At 50.4% G+C, this 25936-nt stretch overlaps 2 protein-coding genes across 3 annotated transcripts in view; one reads left to right on the top strand and one right to left on the bottom strand.

The window, feature by feature from the left end:
• LOC119382338 (transmembrane protein KIAA1109 homolog) overlaps positions 1–25936 on the bottom strand; it is a 961129-nt gene that overhangs the window by 507273 nt on the left and 427920 nt on the right. The window lies entirely within an intron of this gene.
• Positions 22864–25143, top strand: LOC125757070 (uncharacterized). Its single transcript, XM_049412182.1, has one exon. The coding sequence runs from the start codon at positions 22986–22988 to the stop codon at positions 24909–24911; it is 1926 nt and encodes a 641-aa protein (XP_049268139.1). The 5' UTR covers positions 22864–22985; the 3' UTR covers positions 24912–25143.

Here is a 25936-nt window from a genome sequence, read left to right as displayed (position 1 = left end):
AAAGGGCAATATGGGATGAACAAATTTTGAGGTGAGGGAAGCTCGGAGCAAAATGAGGTTCAAAGAGAGGCTAAGGAATATGAAAGAGAGTAGATGGGAAGAGAATGTCTTCTGGTATTTGTATAGGAAGAGCATTGACACACAGTGGAGAAAAAGAACTAGGAGACTCACCAGTAAATATAAGGCTGGCAGCGTAAGCGATATGGCAACAAAGAGCATTAAGCGAAAGGTCAGAGAGGCGGAGAGGACTTATTGGATGGCAGCAATGGAAAAAAAACCGGCTCTGATTAACTACCGAAAGGGCAAAAACGAAATAAGGAGGGAGGCATTTTATGATAAGTCCAGGGGAAGGGCTTTACAGTTTGAAGTCAGGTCGGGTTGCCTTAGAACACGTATTTACAATGCAAGAATCAGTAAAGAAGAACAACAATGCACATGCTGTGGGGAAGCTAAGGAAACAACGGAGCATGTTCTGATTGAATGTGGAGATATCCACCCAGGTGTATCAGCCTACATGAAGCCTTGGGTTTTTGGGACAACAATGGAAAGCTGAACACGCCCATGATAGAAATAAGTAAGAGATGGTTAGAGTATTGGTGGCAGAAAAGTAGAGAGAAAGGACAAAAATAAATAGTGCGAAAAATAAGGACATTCTGTCGTAAGGGGCACAGAACTGGGCTGTGAATTTGTTTTTTTTCTCTATAGTAAGATTGATTTATTCGAGGTAGACAAGGCATTAGGCCAACATAAAAAGAAAAGGGAAGAAGTTTTCATTTTTGCTCTTGTCGAGCATGGTGGCACACGTGTCACCGCCCTGTTACAAAGGGGATGCCCAAAGCATCCAACTATCCAGGGGGGATATAAAGAAACGCAAACAGCACGGCATGCTGTTTTCATCACGCTGTGACCTCGGGGGCAAAGAATGGTTCTTGGTTGTTCATGGAGGACTCTAGTGGCTTTTCATCACCGTGCAGGCTACAATTGCTTGACAAAGAAATGGAAACAGCAGAGAACGCAGATGCCGTTTGCGTTTCTTTCCATCCTCACTGTACCATGAAAACCAGAGCGCACGACCTGTGGGGTCAGTGTGCCCACGCCCCCTGACAGCAGCCACTATGTTTTCACTACTGCGCGCTTTGACCGCGGGTTTTCTCTAACACCAAAATAGTTAGGAACTATAGCTACTCGATGTAATAGTACTTCACCACACAACGAGATAGTAGTAGTCTATTCACAAAGTACGAGGTAGTTGGCATTGCTTGACAGCGCTGTGCCCAGTCCTTCCCACCTTTCAGCAGGGAACACCTAGAATGCGCAAGGCTCCCCATTAGAGAGCTTGATAGTCGAGTCCCAAAGACAACACGCTTCACAATGGCCTGCCTTTGATCCCAGGCTTTCGGGGAGTAATGATGGGAAGTAAACAGTTCTTGGAATGCAACCTCACCGCCATCATTGTCAAAGACATGTGTGGCCATAATCCTGCTCTTTTTGAACAATGACAAGAATACAGGGCAGACTTGGCACCCCCGCTGCCCCACATCCGTGTGCACGCTTATGTCTGGTATTGCCGCTGAATTGATTCCATAGTTCTGTACAACATCAAAAGGCAGCAGCCACATTAACACTAGATGCACACAAGCCTATGCCAATGTGCGTGCACTCCACATTGTCACCATGGGCCGGACAGGTGGTGACCCCACCGTCGGAGAGCTCAGCTGCGGAGGAAATTGGCTGCCATGCTTTGGTCACCTAGGCTGTGCCTCTCCTGTTTTAAGTTGTACACGACTATAGAGACCTAGTATACTGCTAGAAAAAGCTTGCGCATATAAACTTTGATCGATCAATTAGTTACATCGAGTGCCTGCTGAATTCTCTTTTTCCAAAAGCTGCAAAAATGACGTCCTGGCACACGCTCGGCCCAAATTATGAAATTTTATTACGATAGCGTTAAAGAGTTGGTTTCGCCGAAATTCCGGTGTCGGCGGTAATGGCATTGGTGGTGAGTGAAAAATCGGTGTTGTCCGAGAGCGAAAATTTGAGACCGAAGCAAATAAATAAATAATAAAAGACCTTCGGTCTGATAGAGAATCGAACACAGGCCTCCTCTCCTGCGTGGCAAGTAGGTGTTCTACCACGGAGCCCCGCCAGTGCTCGAAGCTGCCTCGTAAAAAAACGCTATCAGAATGACATGCAGTGGGAGGAGTCTTCTCAATGCATGTAATATTGCATGGCAGAATCGTACTATCGCACCAGGGGTCAAAACATGGGAACTGCACAACGAGTGGGTGGTCTAAGGCTGTCCACCCATTACGAAGTGTGCAGCTACACAGGTGCACTTGACCAATTTGCAAAAGGAAGCATTATGGCATAGTGGGCACTTCGCAGCTGTACTTACAGTAGGCATTCCAAGATAGTCTGAAAGGGCCAACGTTACGCGCACAAACGTTCCTTCCCTTGTGGCACGGTTGAAGGCAATGCGCACGGGGCCCGATCTACTCTTGAAGGCCAAGCTCAAGCATACTCCAAAATTTTTGTCAAAATGTAGCAGCAATTTTCACCTCTTGGTGCAGTTTGGTGCAATTGACACATCTATCTCGTCACTGTAGATGCTTCTGTTAGCACAAACATTTTTACACATTTTTAGATATGTTATTGATTCTTTAATTTTTTGTAGACAGCAATGTTGCCTCATTCAAGACTGACAGTTTTGCTGCATTGGCTCCTAAGCGGAAACCTTGTGTGCTGACCACGAATTTTCTCAGAAAGGTGAAATCCCTGATAACTTATTTGTGCATGATCGTGCTGGACCCACGGGGGAATAAGCCCCTTTACTTCGACACATTGTCGAAGGTGCAGAATGAATTCTTTATGAAATTTCTGCGAGTACAAGATGAGTGACAGTTTTCCGGAGCAAGTTCACGAGCATTCAACAGACAAAATTTTTGCCAGAGCTAAGTCTTAAGCAGGGGTAAGATACCAGGGGTGAGATGGCTGAAATTGATTTGGGAGCAGTTTTTGGAGCAGAAAAATTTTGATTTTGGAGCAGAAGAACCCCGATTTAGAGCAGTTAGCGGAATTTTTTATGTCATCTCAGGAGCTTGAAAAACAGACTTGTAGCAACTTGGGGGGACAAACTCATATTTAAATTGGCCTAGGATAGACGTAACACTGAAGCAGCCTTTGGGAAAAGTACGCCAGGTATGAACTATACTACCTCATGTGACCTATCTAGCCCGAGGAGAAAGCATGAAATAATTAAAAAAAAAGTTCTGCAAACTAGGTTCACTTCATAAAAATTTGAAAAAACAACAACAACAAAAAGAATGTGGTTGCACAAGAATTGCAGTTACATAGCAGTAGGCCTCTTTAAGATCAGTGATATAATTTAGCAGATTACTGCTTTGGCTTTTATTGCAATAGCAATTATATGGACATTCTGAACAGGTTTTTGCCGTCGGCATCACAGTATAAAGTCCAAATGGATAACATCCCCCGCACATCATGTTTTACCCTTGGGTAAAAGTGCACGGGCGAGGGCGATGAACGCAGCCAACACGGCTGAGGCAGATATGAAAAGAGCCGACCGATCACCGCTGCATGGAAGGCGCATGCAATAACATAACACAACATGCCAGGCCTGCTGTTGATTGCAACTCATGCAGAGAGGAAACGCGCTGCCCGTTTGAAGGAGCACGACGGAAATCGAGGGAGGGGAGGGGGTTGCTCGAGCAGCAACAGTGGACTGACTTTAAGGGTGCGGTCGCGATCACTGGCGCGCTATCTCGGCTGGCACCAGAGACGGCTCGTATACCCTTCTATCGTTTGAGCAGCCGTATTCTCTTACACCAGCATTTTGTAGTCATGCGAGATCGGATCCATAAGTGTTAGCTGCCAGCCTTACTTTGTATAATATTACAATTTGATGCTATTTTTTTGTATGTAGACCTGCTCATTTAGCTTTTCAAGCATCTCCAGAGCTCCCTGTAGGTAAGTGTTTGTAAGGAGGGCATCACACCAATCGCGCGGCCGAGCTGAAGGCGCTTTTTGTATTATTATTTATTATGTTTTTATTATTATTTATTATTTTTATTATTATTCATTTCTTATTATTATTTATTATTTCTATTATTATTATTTATTATTATTTGTTATTTTATTATTAAAGGGAGCACACGCGCGTGCGTTGCTCAGTCGGTGCGGGGAACTGGTGCACCGTGCCAACAGCTTGGCACGCTGAACCGAGAGGCTTTCTCTGCGAAGCCGAATTTGGGCATTGGCAGAAGCGACCCCGCAGAAGCGGAAGCGAGGTAAGAAGTATTGCAGTGTCGTGGGCTGCCACAACAGTGCAGACAACACCAAGGCACGCGATTCACGTGTGAAACTGTATCGGTTCCCTGGCATGTCTCATGATAAACAAAGGCGACAAACATGGTCCACCGCAGTAAGGAGAATCAAGTATGTCCTAGCTGACAGCGCTGTCTCGCCTTCTGTTTGGCTGTCTCAGTTCATCACTTTCGTTCGTTTCGACTACCTGAATAAGTATGTAACGCGGCACATGCACGCAGCGACTACAGTAATGATTACTCGCTGTCTCTTCATATTGCGAAAGTCCAGTTATGGTTTTAGGTGAAACAACTTTGTGTTTTGATTCCCCGTGTTCGTGAGACCCAATCGTCGCTGTTGAACGTTCACACTCACGTTTACCGCAGTTGGTTAAATTCAAATGAACCCGGCACATTGTCAAATGTCTGGCGCCTGCAATTGACGCGTCGGGAAGGCTGCTTCATCAAGGTTAAAGCTCAGCTAACTGCCTCGCGTCTAAATTGGCGGTGATGCTCCAGCGGCATGGAGGACTTGACTTTAACCTTCTCAGGCTCTTTAGTGCCATGGCCGTATAATTTCTATTTTTTCTAATGCCGCAAACGTTTGTTCACGAAAGTACACGGCTGCTACTGCAAGCATGCACTATCAAAACAACAATCATATGCTTCATAGTCCACAACGCAGAACATCGATAGCGTGCACGGCTTCATTTCGCAGTGCATATGGACCATTACATATCTTTACCATGACGGAATGACTTGAAAGAGATAGCACACCTAAGAACGTGGACAAAAGAAAGAAACGTACACACACTGGTGCCAGTGTGTGTACGTTTCTTTCTTTTGTCCACGTTCTTAGGTGCGCTATCTCTTTCAAGTATGATGAACCAACAAGCCCGCATCACCGCCCTGACGGAATGAGACTTACCTTGAGGTATATGTCCTACACGATGTCATTGCGACTTGGGAAATGCATTTCGCGTTGAGTTGGGCATCATTGTCGTCGATCGTCTGCTCTTTGCCATAAATGTGATTGACGAGCCTTTCTCCTTTGATTAAGTTTGCCTTTCGGGAGTGCCTGTCCAGCTGGGAGACCTTTTTAAAACCGCACTGCAGGCGGTACATTGTGAGGCACTGCAAGAGCTCTGCACGTGCACGGAAGCAAGCAGCAGCACGTTGGAGAGAAGGGAAGACGTTTGCCCCCAGTTTCTATTTTTCTACCAGAGAAGGCGCTGCCTGTCAAGAGTAGCAGCGCCACTAAGCAATGCTTGGGGAGCCTATAGGCCGCAGTTAGGTTAAACAGCCGTCGAGCGAGCTGTGGCGCAGTGCTCGCGCGAGTTAGGGTTAGCGCAGTGGCGCCGGCAGCGCCACCTGTGGGAGAAGCTAGGCTGGCAGACAGAAAACAGCAGGGAGTCTCTTTGGGTTTGGTTGCGTGCATGGATGGACGTCTCCCACGGTGGGTCCGTGGGGGACAATACCGCATCTCGTTTCCCGTGGGCCCTTCATGGTGAGTCGAACATCAGTGAAGCCGCATTCGCGGTGCATTGTATGTCTTATGTTGTCTTGAGTGTGTGTTATGTTTTTCCGGGTATTGTATTGGCATTGTATAACGTTACTAAGCGTGTTTCTACATGTGTGTTAGATTCGGCTGGCGGGCTCGTCGTATGTAAAAGAGGTGAATAAAAGTACACGTGGTTGTTGCCCGGTGACGTGAACTGTCTCCGTGTGTTACGAGAATGGCGATATCTCTCAGACCCCACAAACTAAGCCTAAACAAGGGTGCAGGGTGCTATGCCCTTTACCCTTGTCATCAAGGGCTCCGGAAGCGGGGGCGAGCAGGGTGGACAAGAGCCCTCCCTGTCAGCAGAAGCAAGGGGCTCAGCCCCCCCCCGGTGAAACCCTATCACAGATTTTTTGTTTGTTTTTGTATGGCACGTTCTTTTTTTTTTGCGGCATTTTGCAATGTTTCTAGCGACTGAGAACATTCTGGAATGGATGGGGATACTAGCGCTCCGCGCACCTGCGGCGTCTCCTCCTCCAACACCATGCAAGTTGTTGTGTCGTGCGACCCCTGGTGCCATGCTGAGACACCAGTGCTGTTGTGCTTTCTATTCATGCTACTGGGGGGAGCTGGGTCTCTGCCATGCCTCTGTGCTACCACCAATCCGGCGTGGCCATGCCGGTCATGTGACCCGTGCCTCGCGGACCAATAGCCTTTCTTCTAGCTCCTTAAAACCGCCTGCAATAAACGCGGGAGAGCAGTCTCTCGTCAGTCTCGCCAAAGCTTGGTCTCTGCGTCGTCACTCCGCGCGCCCTCCCGTCGTTCGGCCTCTCCGTCGGCCCGCCGCGGGTTACGCCGCGCTCCTGCCCTACACAACACATGGCGACGAGTTACTGAACCCGGTTCAACAGGCGACGCCAGGAAGAGCACGACGTAAGTGACACTTACCTCGAGTCGCATTTCTCCTGCACGTCGGTGCTTTGTCCTTCCTGCTTGCTACATTGGCGTCGACCTGACTTTTCTTTGTTCCCGCTCCGGCCCCCTCTACGACGCCAATTTCCTGCTTGAGCCTTCTGCCTACCTCCTGCACACATGGCGGCCCTTTTTGCCAACCTTCCTCCATTCCTCGACGTGCCCGGCACGCCTCCTATTCCGTGGCATAAATGGAAAAAAATTTTCCAGGTACACCTGAAGGCGGCCGGCGGAAGCGGCTGGGAGGACGAAAGACGCGCGTCAGCACTTCTCAGCGCGCTCGGTGTCGAGGGCCAGCGGAAATACTTCGCCGCGCAGGAGCAGCTCGAAGCTCAAGGCGTCCAAAATGCTCCACACACAGCCAGCACGCCGGCGGCGTTGGGCACAGGTGCGGTGTCGACGACGGAAGCGGCGGCGGCGACGGAGTACGACACGTTGCTACAATTCCTAGACGGGCTCTTTGCCGAGACGACTAACGTGCTAGCCGAGCGGCACCTATTCACGAGCCGCGAACAACTGCCCGGCGAAACCTTCCTCGAATTCGTCGCAGCTCTCAAGGAGAAAGCCCTCTCGTGCAAGTTTGGCGCCACTTACGACGACAGAGTGCGGGACCAAGTAATTCACGGAGTCGCCAACGCACATGTACGGGCCAAGCTACTGTCGTACGGGGAAGCCCTTACGCTGCAGAAAGCCGAAGAAGTTGGACGCGACTTGGAAGCGCTCAACAAAGCCAACGCGGCATTCGGAGAGAATGAACGGCTACTCGGCTCGCTCGCCGGGGACGGCGGTAGCGTCCAGCGCGTCGCACGTGACTACGCAGCAGCATCACAAAATGGCGGGTCGGCTTCCTCGGCGGCCCCGCATGTGACTCAACATGGCGGCGGCTTCCCCCCCAACTCGGGTGGCCGCGTCCAAGATGGCTACGCGGGCTCGTCAGCGCGCCTCCAGGACGGCGTTCGCGGCCAAGACGGTCAGCCTGCTTCCAAGCCTCTAGTTGGCCCTTGTTTTCGCTGCGGCAAGTCAGGGCATTTGGCCAATTCCAGAAATTGTCCGGCAAAAAACAAAACTTGCCAATTTTGCCGCATCAAGGGGCATTTCGCGGCAGTCTGCCGTAGACGGCAAGCGTCGGTGCAAGAAGTTGCCCTCGTCCAAGACGCTGACTCCGGCACTGCCACAGTCCTGTCCGTGCAAGCTGCGCCGTCTAGCCCAAGAGACTTGCACATCCCTGTTATCGTCGGCGGACATAGCCACATGTCATTGCTGGTGGACACCGGAGCCACTGCATCATTAATGACCAAGAAGGACTTCGACATGCTTTTCGCTTCGAAGCACCGACTGCTCCAAACATCCATCCAACTGCAGAATTTTTCGAAGCACCGCATACCGGTCCTAGGGTATTTCCGCACAGACTTGCAGCACCATGGCAAGCGGGCCTCTTAAGGCAGTATAGCCCCAGAAGACGCGGACTACTTTAGTCTGTGATGTAGTCCTTCAAGTGGGCTGGGGGCTTGCGCGTCCGCTGTGGGCGACGTGACCCAGGCCCTGCAGGAAGACTTTGAGAGTTGCGGCTGTCGGGAGCCGACTTTGAAGACCTATTGGTGGCCTCACATGGATAGGTGTGTGGAAGAGTTTGTAAGGCAATGTCACATCTGCCAGCTCGCTGATAAGTCAGCTAAAACTACAGTAAATGCACCAAATTCCAACACGGGGGAGGGAAGAGATGGGAATGGGTCTTCAAAGTCGGCTCAAGACAGCCGCAGCCCACAAAGTTTTTTGCCTGGGAGTGATGGGAATGGGTCTTCAGAGTTGGCTCATGGCAGCCACAATCCGCCAAGTTCTTCTGGGAGAGATGGGGACGGGTCTTCAAAGTCGGCTCCCGACAGCCGCAACTCTCAAAGTCTTCCTGCAGGGCCTGGGTCACGTCGCCCACAGCGGACGCGCAAGCCCCCAGCCCACTTGAAGGACTACATCACAGACTAAAGTAGTCCGCGTCTTCTGGGGCTATACTGCCTTAAGAGGCCCGCAGTATAGCCGCAGAGGTCTGTGCGTTTGTGTGAACTTTTCGTGAATAGTGCAAGCTGGCACTTGTGTTGGTATGGTGAAGTGACTTTTTTTTGTGTGTGTGTAACATAGGTTGTAATATGTACATCTAGGACTGAACTTCTGCGTATTGCAGGTGCCATCTTTATCGGAACTTGAATGTGAATTTTTTTAGTGGTTCCTGATGTACCACAGTTACAATTGTATAAGGATGCAATTCTTCCCAGGGCGGGACGATGTTGTGTCGTGCGACCCCTGGTGCCATGCTGAGACACCAGTGCTGTTGTGCTTTCTATTCATGCTACTGGGGGGAGCTGGGTCTCTGCCATGCCTCTGTGCTACCACCAATCCGGCGTGGCCATGCCGGTCATGTGACCCGTGCCTCGCGGACCAATAGCCTTTCTTCTCGCTCCTTAAAACCGCCTGCAATAAACGCGGGAGAGCAGTCTCTCGTCAGTCTCGCCAAAGCTTGGTCTCTGCGTCGTCACTCCGCGCGCCCTCCCGTCGTTCGGCCTCTCCGTCGGCCCGCCGCGGGTTACGCCGCGCTCCTGCCCTACACAACACAAGTCTCCTCACCAGTCCGGCCTTATCCCATAGCCCAGGTGCGACTAAGTGGGGTCAACGAGCCGCCAATTTCCCAAAAAGGGTCATCTGAAGTGTCAATGTTCAACCTCTAAGCCCTACGTCATCAAGCGAGCGTTAACTTTTGAAGTGTGGGTGTGCTCTTCATTATGCAACTGCCAGTGCTACAGAGTTAGTGAAATGGAAGTGCGTTACGAGCAAAGACTACGAAAACTATGAAGAGCTTCACGTCCGCTGGGCATACAGTTCTCACTCCAGTGGCACAAACACATCGCTTTTGTTACTTTTCCAACTGACACGGCGGCTGTTCTCCTTGTTTTATATAGTTGATTTATATATCATTGAAAAGCTTGATCTTTGTGCATTTGAAGTATATTAAAAAGAAGTCAACTATTATTATTATTATTATTATTATTATGGGATGGATAGCGAAGAATATGCGCTAGTTACATGGTTTGGGCTGACTGTGGCTCACAAGTGACCATTTTTTGAAAAACCTGCTACAGTTGCAGCACTATTTCTTGCACAGCACTTTCAAGACATATTTATCTATTTCCTCAATGTAGCGAATTAATGGCGGACTTCCACTTTATTGCTGCTTAGCTTTTAAAAACAGCCAAATTTAGTAACTTTCGCTACACACTGTCTGGTAACTATTCGCCAGAGAAAATTTATTTTCGGGTAGTATATAGAGGACAAGATTTTCCGTCTGAATGCTCAATTTCATTAATGTATGAGCGCTCCCTTTTTAATTATGTTTATCTAAACTGGGCGATATTCACAATACATGGACCTATCTCGGCTGAATTTTTTGTGAAAAGCTACTGAAGTTCTGTGGTTGAATCTGCAGGTAGAGAAACTAGAGCCCCGTATTTATTTTCTCAACATAGCGTTTTTCAATAGGGCAAGCAGAAATGCCAAACGAAGCTCGTAAGTTGTCTTAATTTATCGTGCTGCAAACGTCAACAAAACCTCTGCAATCTTCAAATAGCGCTGAAATCTGAGAATGCGTTGCCTGAAATATAGCAGTTGCGGTATCCTGATTTGACCTCCGGGGGAGAACGTCTTTTCTAACTTCAAACCATGCGCCACCATCTGTAAGTATTTTCTTTTTGCTCTTAAGACATGGCAGCGCCTCGTCTATTTTTCTGTGCCTGGGCGAAGGAGAGGAGCGCAATGGGAACCGGCCGTTGGCGTTAGTGCGGCTTTTAGCCGCTGGGCGCCACCATCGTAGTAGACCCGCCGTCGCGTCGTTACTCGCGAAATCGAATGTCGTGGCTGCCTTCGAAGTTGCTATATGGTTCAGTTTTCGGCTGTATTTGCGCTGTTAAAAGTATAATGAAAGCTCATAAACAGAAATCATGAAGCACTTGTCGTTCTGGGCCCCCAGTCCATTTCAAAGGCATGTGTCGTTCGCGGCTATTTGATAGAGACGCGCGCACGTCGTCTGCTAGGCCCATACCAGAGAGCGCATGCCAATGATGCACAGAAGATTCTTTTGTCACCGTTACGCTCTCTTGACTGAGAGTCAGTTTTTTACTGTCTGAAAGCGGATTTTTGAAAGCAGCGTTTACAGGAGCTAATACTGAAAACATGGGCGCTTAAAGTTCCCCGATGCGTGCTACCGCCTGCTGGTGTAGCACACTATACGCAAGCCTGGAGTTCGTGCGCTAAATAGCACGAAATGTCACTAGACTGGTCAGGGATATAAGTGATCATCCGTTCCCTTCGTAAAGCTTTTGAGAATTACATTTGTTGCCACCGAGAAAAAACAACAGGTGGTGCCGGAAAATGAGCCAAGTGATTCCACCATTTCAGAGCTGGGGCAGCCTGCCCAGCCTTGTACATGCATTCATTGTGACACTGTACATGATGACTGTCGGTTGTTTCGCCGGTAGCGCATGTGGTGCCCATGGGCTATGATTCTTCAGCTTTGGGGCCTAATGTAAGTGCTGCACATGGCGGCGATCTCCAGGCAGCGTTGCTACTAGTACATGCATTCGTTGACTGTTCGGACGCAGCACGGTCACGTTTAGTGATACTTGCCATGCTTGGTTCAGTTCTTACTTTGGGCTGCATACGTGAAGGGTAGTCTGCAAAGACTGACGCTACGGCATCCTTCTTAAGCCACTGCTCCTTATATTCTATGAAATCTTCGGGTCGTAAATGACGGCTACATATTCTAGTGTTGTTTGAAAATGTATTAGGAGACCAATTACCCCGCCTAATTACTGGAAGCCACCTCTCCCAAACACCAGTGGCAGCTGGAATTTCATCGAGGGACAGCCGAATGGAGTATTAATGCGAAAGCCTTAGATGCCCCATCAAACACGAAAACTGATCGTCGGCGGCGTCAACACGAGTGATGCAAGAAATCATCACATGATGACGTCACAGATAATAACTTTGTGACATCATCGTGACGTCACATCACGTGACGTCGTCATACTACATCTTCGTTAGGTCAAAATGGGCTGATTACAGAGGCAGCGCATAACCATCTGAGGTGCGTGCAGAAAGCTTGCAGCGTCTCCAATCCTTGAGGCTGTAAGAAACCACGTCAGGTGCAGAAAAATCTCGGAGGGAGGCAGGGGATGTTCAATACGTTGACTGGGAAGAAAAAAAAAAAGCAGATGCCTTTCGCCTTTCAGTTGCCTTAGATGAATGCATAAGGGACCCTGTGAGTTTTTTTTTTTTATCAATAACGGGAAATAAAGAAAGACAATCATGATTTGTTTCCGTTTCATTTGCAGAGTGGAACACAACAGTAACGACATACTAAGGCCTGCGAATGACGTGGCTGCAATAGCCTGAAATAGAAAATAAAACGCGAATGCTGTCAAACTTGCATGCAAGCATCGAATCGGCAGCACGGCCTGTCAGACTGCCTGTGGAATACGTACAGTGGGGATGGAAAGAAACGCAAACATGCGGCACCTATATTCCTTGCTGTTTCGCATTTACTTTCAAGAGGTTGTAGCCTGGATGACTGATCAAAAGATGGAGTCTTCCATAATACAATCAAAGACCATCTAGTGTCTTTTTATTGCCACTACAGTCAGAGCGTGATTAAAATAGCGCGGCGCTATGTTCGCGTTTCTTTCCATACCCCTGTACCCGTGAAAGCCTGCGAGAAGCACGAATGCAAATAAACTCCTATGCAAACACGAATTCGTGAGCTTCGTAATACGCGCGGCCGCTCAGCGCCAGCTTCCCGTAGTCTACCTGCACAGTGCCACCACGCGGCAGCAGCGAGCGGAGGTGGAGCACGCGCTCGACGGCCCAAGGAGAGCGTTCGCCCAGGCACTGAAAAACTAGAGGAGGCGCTGGACATGGCTAAGTCGAAGGGACAAGTGGCTGAGCAGTGGCATTCAGAATGAAATCATCAAGATCATAGCTCACACACTCCAGTGCAAAATCTTGGAAGACATTAAAGTGACTCCATTTTTTGTAATAACCGCTGATGGGACCACGGACGTAGCGGGGCACGAGCAGTTTACACTTTGCTTGCGTTGGGTGGAAAATGTGTCACTGGAAGTTCCTGCAGAGTTTATCAGAGTTTACAGCCCCCCAAACTCTGAGGCCAACACGCTATTCTTGGCTGTAAAGGACATGGTTGCGCGTCTAGGGCTCTATTTGAGTCGTTTGCGTGGTCACTGCTTCAACGGGGCAGGCAACATGTCTGGGCGCTTCTCTGGAGTTGAAAAGAGTGTAGCGAAGCGTTCGTAGTCGGTAATGGGTCGTCCTCTCGAGCGCCTTCTAGTGGGTCGCCTCCTCTCTGAGAGCACGCCCCCTCGTGCAGAGAGTCGGCCCCGCTTTGACTGTCGTCGTCGCCGAGTGCCCGCTAATAAACGTCTTGACAATTTGGTGGAGAGTGCTGTGCCCTTTCAACAACTACGGTCCCCATTCGATGCCCTTGGAGCTTCGATCCCGTACCGTGCCTGCTACCATGACTCAAGACGCCACCCAGCAAACGCCTCCTCTTGCACCGACGCCATGTCCAGGTGTCCCCCGCATCCGCGACCCTCCTGTCTTCACCGGCGCGGATGGCACCGACGTCGAGGACTGGCTCGCGATCTACGAGCGTGTGAGCGTCCCCAATAAATGGGACGAGGCAGGCAAACTGAGCAACCTCGTTTTCTACCTCGCGGGTGTTGCCGGCCTATGGTACAATAACCACGCATCCGATTTCGCTACGTGGTCGGCTTTCAAGACCGCCATCATCGACGTGTTTGGCCGCCCTGCCGTTCGCAAGCTGCAAGCCGAACAGCGTTTACGTGAACGAGCCCAGCAGGCCGGCGAGTCTTTCACGAGCTACATTGAAGACGTGCTCGATTTGTGCAAGAAAGCCAATGCGACGATGTCTGAGTCCGACAAGATCCGGAACGTTATGAAAGGCATCGACGACGATGCCTTCACCATGCTGCTCGCCAAAAACCCTCGCACTGTGGCAGAGGTCATCACACTGTGCCAAAGCTACGAGGAGCTGCGCCGGCAGCGGCTGATGACGCGTCGACCTCCATCACGCGACGCCGATCTCGCTGGCTTGTCGGCCACGTCGGACCACTCCGTCTTACTCGCTGAGATCAAGTCCTTCGTGCGCGAGGAAATTGCCCGCCAGTTTTCTCTACTGGCCTTCGCTCACCCGCAGCACGTTGAACAGCCGTCGACCACACTGCTGCCTCCCCTACGCCGGGCAATCGAGCAGGAAATCGCGGAGGTCATGCCGGAATACCACCAGCCCCCTCCGGCGCCTGCGCCTCTCAGTTACGCGCCAGTTGTAGCCAGGCCGCCCCCAGCGCTCCCTGTGGTGCCCCCGGTAACTTACGCCGGAGCCGTCGCCAGGCCTCAGGCCTTCGAAGCGAGTGTGCCGGCTGCGTACGCCGACGTCATCCATACGCCCCGACTGCAGACCACCATGCAGTCATATCAGCCGCCGCCCCGTCCCTCGCGTCCTGCGACATGGATGGGACCTAGCCCGGCCAGCCGATGGCGCACTGCCGACAACCGCCCAATCTGCTTTGCGTGCGGTTGCGCCGGTCACGTCGCCCGCTATTGCAACCGCATGCAGCCGCCTCGAGTCGGATCAACCGTCACCAACCAGTCCAGCCGCCCGTATTACGACCCGCCGTCGCCTATGTCAACGACGTCACGCCCAACTTCGTCTACCCGCCGTTCACCGTCCCCACGACGCCGATCACTGTCGCCGATGCGGCCTCGTCCGGTCGCACGAGACCAGGAAAACTAGTCGTCGCAGTCCAAGAGGCAAGGGCTGCGACGCTATCGAACTGCCAAAGCCCTCAGCAAAGCCCATCAAACGTAGTAGACGTGTTTGTAGATGGTGTGCGCACATCGGCCCTTGTAGACACTGGAGCTGCCGTATCCGTTATGGACGCTAAATTTAGCCGACTACTACGAAAAGTGACGACGCAACTTTCCGGGCTCTCCCTCCGTACAGCCAGCGCCCAAAGTATTCACCCGACAGCGGTGTGCACAGCCCGTGTCATGATTCAGGACGCTCTGTACGCCGTCGAATTCATCATAATTTGTTCATGCTCCCACGACGTCATCCTGGGATGGGATTTTCTCGCACGGCACGACGCCGTAATTCGGTGCGCACCAGCCGAAATAGAGCTCTCACCATTCCCAGATTTGACGCCGGCGGACAGCCTACCGGCTGCGACCAAGGTACTCGTCAAAGACGACACCACACTTCCTGCAAACTCGTCAACGGCTGTGTCAGTGTATTGCACCGGTCTCGCTGACACCGTTGCACTCCTTTCTCCCTCGGACCGCGTTTTCAATAGGAAAGGCTTGCTGGTGCCATTTGCGACCGTGCAAGTCACTCAGGGCGACACCGATATTTTTGTTACGAACCCATCCCCGTACATTGTTACGTTGGTGCGAGGGGAATGTCTCGGTAGAGCGGAAGCCCTCGAAGACGCACAAGTTATGGACGCACCGGGTGACACGCACTGCGCCAGCTCCCGTCCGCTCAGCGCTGTTTCGACAACTGATTCGTCACCCGCTGATGTATTTGGTTCCTCGATTGCTGACCACCTTACATCGGTCGAGCGTTCCCAGCTTCTATGCCTGTTGGAAGAATTTCGTTCTTCGTTCGATGTCGCGCAAACTTCTCTCGGCCGCACGTCTGCTGTCACGCATCACATCGACACTGGCACCCAACCACCACTGCGGCAACGTCCATATCGCGTATCGCCAGCAGAGCGTCGTGTAATTAACGAGCAAGTCGAAGACATGCTTCGCCGCGATGTTATTCGACCCTCCAACAGCCCGTGGGCTTCTCCTGTCGTTCTCGTTGCGAAGAAGGACGGCTCTGTGCGGTTCTGTGTGGACTACCGACGACTCAATAAGATCACCCGTAAGGACGTTTATCCCCTACCTCGAATAGACGACGCCATCGACAGCCTGCAAGGAGCAGAATTTTTTTCATCGCTCGATTTGCGCTCAGGGTACTGGCAAGTCCCGATGGCTGATGACGCTCGACCGAAGACAGCGTTTGTCACACCCGACGGCTTGTACGAATTTAACGTCATGCCGTTTGGGCTGTGCAATGCGCCCGCGACCTTTGAGCGCATGATGGATACCGTTCTGCGCAACTTGAAATGGCACACGTGTCTGTGCTACCTCGACGACATCGTCGTTTTTGCCCCGGACTTCTCCACGCATCTTCTACGCCTGCGGCATGTTTTGACGCGTTTGAGCGAGGCCGGGCTACAACTGAATCTAAAGAAGTGCCGATTTGCAGCACGGCAGCTGACGATACTAGGATACGTCGTGTCCAAGGACGGAATTCTCCCTGATCCAGCCAAGCTTCGGGCCGTGACAGAGTTCCCCAAACCTACGTCCGTCAAGGAACTGCGCAGTTTTGTAGGATTATGCTCCTACTTTCGGCGCTTTATCCGAAACTTCGCGACTATCATATCGCCGCTGACGAAGCTCCTTGGAGGTAACGGACCCCTAAGTTCGTGGTCGTCCGAGTGTGACGACGCGTTCGCAAAGCTCCGTCGTCTGTTGACGTCTCCTCCCATACTACGCCACTACGATCCTACGGCCCCAACGGAGGTACACACGGATGCCAGCGGTGTAGGCCTCGGCGCTGTCCTTGCGCAGCGCAAACCAGGGTTCCCCGAGTATGTCGTGGCATACGCAAGCCGTACGCTTACCAGAGCCGAGACCAATTACACGGTCACAGAAAAAGAGTGCCTGGCGATCATCTGGGCCCTTACAAAGTTCCGACCTTATTTGTATGGTCGCCCATTTGATGTCGTCACCGACCATCATGCACTGTGCTGGCTGTCGTCCCTGAAGGATCCCTCAGGCCGTCTCGCCCGCTGGGCACTTCGCCTGCAAGACTACGACATCCGCGTGCTGTACCGCAACGGACGCCAGCATGCTGACGCCGACGCCCTCTCGCGCTCTCCCTTGCCTGACGACGATGCCCCCTGCTCACTATCTCACATAGCTGTTGCTTCAATCGACGTTCGCACCATCGCTACCGAACAGCGCAAGGATAAATGGATCACCTCGCTGATCGACTTGCTCACTGATCCGTCCGCAACACCATCCACTCGCGCGTTGCGTCGTCAAGCCCACCATTTCGCCATTCGCGACGACCTACTGCACCGACGCAATTACGACGCCGACGGCCGCCAGTGGCTACTAGTGATACCCCGCAGTCTGCGTTCTGAAATATGCGAGGCCTTCCACTCTGACCCGCAATGCGCGCACTCTGTGGTATCCAAAACTTACCACCGCATTCGACAACGATACTTCTGGCGAGGGATGTACCGCTACGTGCAGAAGTTCGTTCGCTCCTGCCTCGATTGCCAACGCCGAAAACCTGCAACGCACGTGTCGCCAGCAGGTCTACAACCATTACCTTGCCCTAACCGTCCGTTTGGGCGCGTAGGCATCGATTTGTATGGACCACTCCCTCTGACTTCGGCTGGTAACCGCTGGGCCATCGTCGCTGTTGACCATCTAACGCGATACGCCGAAACCGCCGCCCTCCCAGCGGCTACAGCGCGCGATGTTGCATCCTTCCTACTTCACCGATTCATACTGCGTCACGGACCACCCCAAGAGCTTCTCAGCGATCGAGGCCGTGTCTTCTTGTCGGAAGTCGTGGAAGCCATTCTCAAAGAGTGCAACGTTGTTCACCGCAAAACTACTGCTTACCACCCGCAGACGAATGGCCTCACCGAACGCTTTAACCGCACGCTCGGCGACATGCTCTCGATGTACGTCGCCGCCGACCACAAATTGGGATGCCATTCTGCCCTTCGTCACGTACGCCTACAATACCGCCTCTCAGAGCACTACTGGTTTCTCACCATTTTTCTTATTGTACGGCAGGCACCCGTCGCACACAATCGACACCATCCTTCCCTACAAGCCAGATTCTGAATGTGCGCCTATTTCGGACACAGCCAGGCTTGCTGAAGAATGTCGCGAGCTTGCGAAGACCTTTACAACGCACGAACAAGAGCGGCAGAAGAGCATTCGCGGTGGAACCACTACTTCTGAGTCCACGTTCCTCCCTGGAGCGCTCGTGTGGCTCTCGGTCCCGACCACTGCAACTGGCCTCTCTTCAAAACTACTGCCCAAATACGAAGGCCCCTACCGTGTCCTGGAACGCACATCCCCGGTCAACTACCTGATCGAGCCCGTCGAACCTTCTTCGGACATGCGCCGTCGAGGGCGCGACATTGTCAATGTGGAGCGCCTGAAGCCCTATCATGACCCGCTCATACTGACAAGCTGCTAGGTCGCCAGGCGGCTCCCTTTTTGTACCCGGGGTGATTGTAGCGAAGCGTTCGTAGTCGGTAATGGGTCGTCCTCTCGAGCGCCTTCTAGTGGGTCGCCTCCTCTCTGAGAGCACGCCCCCTCGTGCAGAGAGTCGGCCCCGCTTTGACTGTCGTCGTCGCCGAGTGCCCGCTAATAAACGTCTTGACAAGAGGATCGTCGACGTTCAGCCGAAATCAATTTACGTGCACTGCGCCAGTCATTCGTTAGATTTGGCTCTCCAGAAAGTCGGCCGTAGCAGCGTAATAGTTGCAGATGCGCTATTCGCTGTGACAGACGTTTCCAACGCAATCCTTACTTCTGCGAAATGGACGCACAGCGACATCGTTCTTCCCCCATGCGTCGATGATGCACGCGCAATGCCTGCAAAGGCAAGTAGTCTTCTACCATTGTGTCCAACGAGGTGGGCAGTGAGAGTAAATTGAAGTAAATGATTCACCGAGTACTATGAAAGGGTTCAGGCTACGATGCAGGAGCTGTTACAAACTCCAGGATCACTTAGTGATGGTCGGACAGTGATTATGAGCGGGTACGAAAAGCAGCTGCAGAAGTTTGATACTCTATTCAGATTACACATATCCAAAGAACTGTTCGGCCAATGCGAGCAACTTGTCAGGGCTCTTCACAGACCCAAATACAGTGCGACCGGAACCAAACAGGCAGCTAAAGCACTTTGTCAAACCATGGCGAACCTGAGAACAGAGGAAGGCCTTCATCATGTTTTGGAAGAAACACAAAATGCCGCCACGAGGTTGGGCCTTGATCAGAGTGAAGCCGCGGTCGCCAGACGCGTAAAACTGTCCATGCGATTTGAGCAGCCAAATAAGCCTGCTCCTCCAGTGGTATTGGATGCAAAGACAAAGTTCCAAAAAGAGTTCTTTGCGGCAGTTGACTGTGTCACATCCGAAATAAAAAATCAGTTCGACCAACGTGGCATGGACTATCGGCAAAGCTCGAATGTGCGATCGTCAGCAGTGCACGTGCACAACGATTAACCGAGGAGGAACTGAAAGAAGTGCTCGGAGTCCACAGATTTTGATCCAGATATGCTTGTGGCACAGCTTGTACTCCTTCCAACAGTTATTTCTGGGGCAGGTGTGACCGCTGTTGAAGATGTGGCTGAACAACTGAGGCCCGAGTCTCAAACAGTTCGGAATCTTTTGGACCAGGTTGTCAAACTTGTGCAGCTTTTGTTGACAGTACTGGCATCAGGGGCATCAGGAGAGTGCTCTTTTAGTGCACTCCAGCGAGTGAAGACATATCTTCGAAGTAACATTACGCAGACCCGCCTCACTCATCTTCTCCTGCTGCACACCCACCGGGAAAGATCGGGAAAGTTATTTGTGGATTAAGTCATCAACGTATTTATTAAGAAAATGGCCGAACGCTCCGCAACGTTTGGTTCATGCTAGCTGTGTTTTTTTTTCTTCTCGCAACTCAGTTATGGTCGAGTACTGAGTGTCCTGTGCTTGCAATCGACAACAAGAGCTTGATTTGGGCAAGTTGGTTCATGCTGGATATCGTGGGCACAGCGCAACATCAGCATTCTTTCCTGTGCGTCGTTTTCTCCTACTGACGTTGCGCAGTATCGGCGATATTGCAATCGACGCACCAGCGCATTTGATTATCAGACAAATATAGACGTATTTTTGTTTCCTTTTCCTTATTCCCCATTTTTCTAACTGTTGTCATTTCCGTAATGCACTATATCATTGTACAGAATTTTACTAATGTGTAACACCTATTTGTGAGTCCATGATACATTATCTTTTTTGTTCGCACTTATACCCTTTGTGCTTATCTGCATCGTTAAATCTTCATTCGTCTACATCGTATAACTTCAGTTGAAATACATATCAGCAATTAAATTTTTCTTGCGTGCGGAAGTGCTGAACTAAATGCATGCGTCAATGTATGTCGAAGGGGGACGCTTGCCTTAGGGAAATTTTTAATGAAGTGCATCTTTTCGTTGTTTATAATGGGTCACATGACTAACAGATCATGTTTGTAAATGTGAAGGCTCACTTTAATAAATAAACATTGTTAGTATGTAAATCATTCTAACTTATGTGTGATTGTTTTTGTTTGAAGACGGGAAATGACGCCTTTATTGATGTGACGCTAGAAATACACAAGAAATACAAGCCTTTTGTTCAATTAAGGTAATATTTTAAAAATCTGTCATAAGCAACGGTAGAGGAAACAGCCATTTTAAAGCAGCTAAGTAACAAGTATGCATATATTTTATTGTGCAACCGTAGTCAAATTATTGAGACAACCAGGGAGTGCCAACTTTCACATCGTGACCTGAACAATATAAAAAACCAACAGGATTGTTTGGAGTTATTTTATCCCTATGTATATGCATAAGCTATAAAGAAAGATGTTTTACTTATTCAGAAAATGCAAATTACTGCGAGACATTTGCTCCCAATTTATTAGAAAAAGTTAGTAGAGTAAAAAGGAAGAATAACTATGGTCATGGTTGAGATTCCCATTCTAAAGTTGACAAATCTTCTCTGTAAAGTCACACGCTAAGTATAAACAAATCAGAAACATATGTGCATGTGTGCTTCTTGTTTGTTTTGTGCACATTAGAATATCGTTCCAAACTATATCCTGGGACCACCCGGAAATCGTGGCTTAGCGGGTACCTCTAGCCCCCCCCCCCCCCCCCCCCCCCTGCTGCAAAAAACTTCCGGAGCCTCGGGTTGTCATGCGGAAAATTTTACATTGGGCAAACAGGTCCTTGCATAAACAATAGATTAAAAGAGCATTCGTACAATGTTCATCTTTCAAAACAAGGCTGGCTCTCTGTCCATTGTAGTACGTGTAGTTGTAAACCAAAAGGTCCAGACTAACATTATCATTAATTGCCGAGATCAGACTACACGTGAAATCATTGAAGCAGAAAAAATGTTTTCCTTAACCTCTTGAGGGTTTTCGCCGTACATGTACGGCAGAAGCTTCCTGGTACCAAAGGGTTTTTGTCGTACATGTACGGCATAGCGTTTATTTTTAAAACGCGCGCCTTTTTTCGATCATTTCTCTCGCTTGACCTGTGCTTCCACACCTCGGGAATACGTGGAATTTTTTTTATGCGCCAATGTCTCTGCGTTGTATTTTTATTTTGCTTCCCAAAACAGCGCGCCGGCTATCGCTTGCCCATCCGAGCGCGTTCGCGGTGCAGCTGGTTTAAAATGCGCGCCTTCTTCGATCATTTCTCTTGCTTTGCATGTGCTGCCACACTTCGGGAATACGTGGAATTTTTTTCATGCGCCGATGTCTCTCCATTGTTGCTTTTTTTATGCTTCGCAAAACAGCGCGCCGGCTATCGCTTGCGCAACCGAGCGCGCCCGCGGAGTGGTTGGTTTCAAACGCGTGCCTTCTTCGATCATTTCTCTTGCTTGGAATGTGCTGCCATGCTTCAGGAATACGTGGAATTTCTTTCAATGCGCCGATGTCTCTCCGTCGTTCTTTTTTTTTTTGCTTTTCGAAGCGGCGCGGCGACGACCACTTGCGCATCGGAACGCGCCCACGCAATGCGGCTGGTTTCGATTTCGTCCTTCGGGTGGGTTTCGCTTCTTGCGCCCACAAAGCTGATGGCTGTTTGGCTTCTAATCTCTGAAAGGGTGACCGCACGTTACTCTCTCGTTTATTGCTCCCCGGGGCGCGATTACATCTGTTTCCGTGCGGCGCTAAGTTACACAAACGACGCCGCCGCGATTGCGTTTCCTGTTTTGGGGTCTCGGAAAAACTAACTACGTCTTGTTGGCGATAAGGCGAAGGATTACTGTAGATTTTTCACTCGTTTTGCTTTCTGGATGGGCGCACAACCATAGAATTTTCTTCCGTGCGCTCACTGATGCAGTTCACTTACGCTATGGAAGTGCACGCCGGTTGCTCTGCTGCCGGTGAGTCGAGCAGCGATTCTTCCGATGCGGACTATTCCCCAAGTGCCGAATCAGAATCTGATTAATTGGATTTCAGTTTGTCAGACGAAGATTTTTTGACAAGTTTAGACTCCGATGACGATCACGGAGCGACATCTGAAAAGCGTGCGCGGCGAGCCATGCTTCAAAGACTATCACACGATGAAAAATTTTTAGTGTTAGAGCACGAACATTTTTAACCAGAAAAGTGGTGCGCTTATTTTTGTATGTCTGTGAGCTACGTTTAATACAATGCATAATTTTTATTTATAAAAAACCTGTTTAAGCTTTTTTTTCAGGATTTTGCTTGATTTTACTACGAATAAACCATGTGTATGTAACAACAAAAATGATTTTTTGTCACTTTACGGCCACAAAAAAAAATTTTAGACAATTTTTTTCGTAAATAAAATCGTCTGAAGAATTTATTTCAGCAATAAAAAAATTACAGATTTTTGGACAGGATTTCGCGAAAAAATTCAACCCTCAAAGGGTTAAAAGATGAACATGTCAGTGCATCTTCTATTGCTCTTATTGATAAAGAGAAGATATACGCAGCGTTATTCGCATGTTTAACTGCGACTGGTGGTGTGCAGCGTGTTGTATTCAGTTTTGGTTTCGTTTTTGTTCCTTCATCCCCCAGGGGGCGCATTTACTCATTGCATATAAACCATGGATCATAGTCAATAAAGGAAGTTCTTGTTCCATTCATCGTGACGACTGGAGTCTGACTCCCTTCCTTAGACATCACATTGGCAACGAGGATGTCGTAAAAGTACCCTGCGCACCATCCGCGCCTGTCCCAACATGAGTGTCCCCGGGCTCGCTCCGCCGCCGTTCTTCCTTGCGACGCCCAGCCGGCCGCCACTACCATGGGAGCAGTGGGAGCAGATGTTCAACGTCTACCTGGTGGCGTCCGGGGCCGCCGAGTTCACGCCAGCACGACGCAAGGCTATCCTTTTGCATTGTTTGGGGCCGGAGGGCCAGCGTATTTATCAGACCTTACCTGCAGGGTCGACCGCCGCAGCACCACCAGTGCCAAGCGCCGCAGCGCTCGCCGTTAAGGACGGGGATAAGTCTGCCGCAGCCACTTCTGACGAATACGACACTGCACTCGTGGCATTACGGCACCACTTTTCGACGTCCTGCAACGTTGTCGTCAAGCGTCATCGTTTTCGCCGCCGCCGTCAACACTCAGGCGAGTCCGTTCATGACTTTGTTGCCGCCCTACGGGAGCTAGCGTCACACTGTTCGTTCGTTTTTCAGGATGATGCTCTGTGGGATCAAACTGTTGCCGGCATAGCTTCCAACCGCGTACATGAACGGTTATTGCTTAAGGGCCCCTCACTTTCGTTCGAAGGCTCGGTGCGAATTGCACTCCAGTTTGAGCAAGCAGCTGAAGAGCTAAAGGAATTTTCTCCTTCGGTCGACAAAGTTTCAATGCAGCGTCGTCGTAAGAAACCATTGCATTCATCGCAAAAGAGCAATTCACAGCCGGCAGCCCACTTTCAGCAGAAGCTAACGAAAAGCGCCAGCGGCTCACGTGCGCCGCAGGGGCACCGCCCCCCTGAACGGAACCGAGAACACAGTAGGCGCTCCGCGTCGCCGCACTGCTTCCGATGCGGCTCGCGGGATCATTTCGCATCAGATATGCAGTGCCCAGCGCATGGGAAAAGTTGTTTGTTTTGCGGTCGCAAGGGCCACTTTCAAAATGTATCCAACCGCAAACGAGCTCAAGTGCAAGGCACGGTCCGCGAAGTAGAATGTGACGACGATGTATCGTCGTGTAGCAGTACTGAGCAAGTGTTGACTGTGGAACGTTCCGCTCGTAAGGGAATTCATAGAGAAGTGCTGGTTGCGAACGTCAGGCTTACACATCTTGTTGATTCAGGGTCATCTGTTTCAATTTTGTCAGAGCAGGCACTTCGTCGACATTTTCAGAGCATTTCGCTTCTGCCTGCCCCGCACGTCACATTGTTTGACTATTCCCAACGTCCCATTTGCGTGCTAGGTTGTTTCACGGCAGATGTACAGTTCAAAGGGCGCACCGCGTCACTCTGTTTTTATGTTGTTCGCCGAGGAACTTGTCTTATCGGCCTTGACGGCATTAAAGCCTTAAGTCTTCGCATTGAGGGTTCTACTCGCAAGTGCTTACATACGACTACGTCTGTTGCTCCGTCGACATGTGTCAATGACACGGTACCTCGTTCCACTTCCGTTCCACTTGCCAACATTTCCGCACTGTCCAACGCGCAACCCGGTCCAGAAAATCTTCCGCCAGCCTTGGCAAGCGAGTTCGCTTCACTTTTCAGTTCCAACTTGGGCCTTGCTAAGGGGTTCACGCATCGCGTTAAGACGCGTCAGGGCGTGCAGCCTGTAACTTCCAAACTTCGCCGTCTGCCATATTCTCTCCGTGCGCCAGTGTCAAATGAGCTTCAAAGGTTACTAAGCCTTGACATCATCGAGCGCATCGATGCTTCCGAATGGGTGTCCCCCATTGTCGTTGTTGACAAGAAAGATGGCAGCATCAGGATCTGCGTAGATCTCCGAGAACCGAATAAGGCTATTGTTCCAGATAGTTTCCCGTTGCCTCACACAGAAGAGCTTCTCCATGCTTTGGTAGGCGCTACACATTTCTCAAAACTCGACTTGGCTTCCGCTTACCATCAGGTTCTCTTGCACCCTGACAGCAGGGACCTAACAGCCTTCATCACTCACGATGGACTTTTTTGATTCAAGAGAGTATGCTTTGGATTAGCTTCTGCCCCAGCGGCATTTCAGAAGATGATGGCAGTAATCCTTGACCGTTGCCCTGGTGTGTTGTTCTACATTGACGATGTGATCGTCTTTGGCAAGACTGCGGAAGAACACCTCTTGAACCTGAAAACAGCCCTGCAGAAGATCAAGGATGCAGGCTTGAAACTGAACAACAAATGCGTCTTTGATGTTCCAGAGCTCGCATTTCTTTGGCACAAGGTCACTGCACGTGGTATTTCGCCACTTCCTGAGAAGATTGACTCCATAGTTAACACTCCCGTGCCAACCGATGTTGCTGCCCTCCGTTCGTTCTTGGGTCTTGTAGAGTACTACTCGAAATTTGTTCCACGTTTGGCACAAGTGGTCGAGCCTATGAGAGTCTTGCTTCGCAAAAATGAGCCATTCATCTGGTCAGCCGAAGCAGACAACAGTTTCAGAAGGGTAAAAAAAATGCTTTCGTCGAACACAGTCCTTCAAATGTTCGACCCGGCACTTCCAGTCATTGTATCGACAGATGCTCCCGACTGTGGGCTGGGAGCAGTCCTCCAGCAACAAGATGGCCAAGAACTTCGCACAGTCGCTTTCGCATCTCGTACACTGTCCCCAGCGGAGAGAAAGTATTCAGTCGGGGAACGAGAAGCACTGGCATGCATATGGGCATGTGAGCAATGGCACACGTACCTTTGGGGTCGCCATTTTAAAATTCGAACAGACCACCAGGCGCTTGTCTCCTTGCTGTTGTCACAAGGACGTGGAAGACACCCGCTTAGAATCGCACGCTGGAGCGCACGACTGCTTTGTTATAACTTCACTGTTGAATACCGCAGGGGGTCCACGAACACTGTTGCAGATGCACTTTCTCGGCTGCCAGCACCTACCTCAGAAGCAGAGCTTGCAGAGGAGGAAGAAATTGTGTCGCTCGTTGAGCCAGCCTGTGCGGCAAAGGAGAAGTTCAGACAGGACGTCCTTGACGATGGGTGTCTAGAAACCGTCAAGTCCTT

This window comes from Rhipicephalus sanguineus, chromosome 2 (assembly GCF_013339695.2).
Source record: "Rhipicephalus sanguineus isolate Rsan-2018 chromosome 2, BIME_Rsan_1.4, whole genome shotgun sequence".
Taxonomy (NCBI): Eukaryota; Metazoa; Arthropoda; class Arachnida; order Ixodida; family Ixodidae; genus Rhipicephalus; species Rhipicephalus sanguineus.
Note: the sequence above shows the minus strand (reverse complement) of the source record. Positions and strands in the feature narration are given on the sequence as shown.

Coding starts and splice junctions, on each gene's coding strand:
- LOC125757070 (XM_049412182.1), top strand. CDS start 22,986: ATGAGTGTCCCCGGGCTCGCTCCGCCGCCGTTCTTCCTTGCGACGCCC.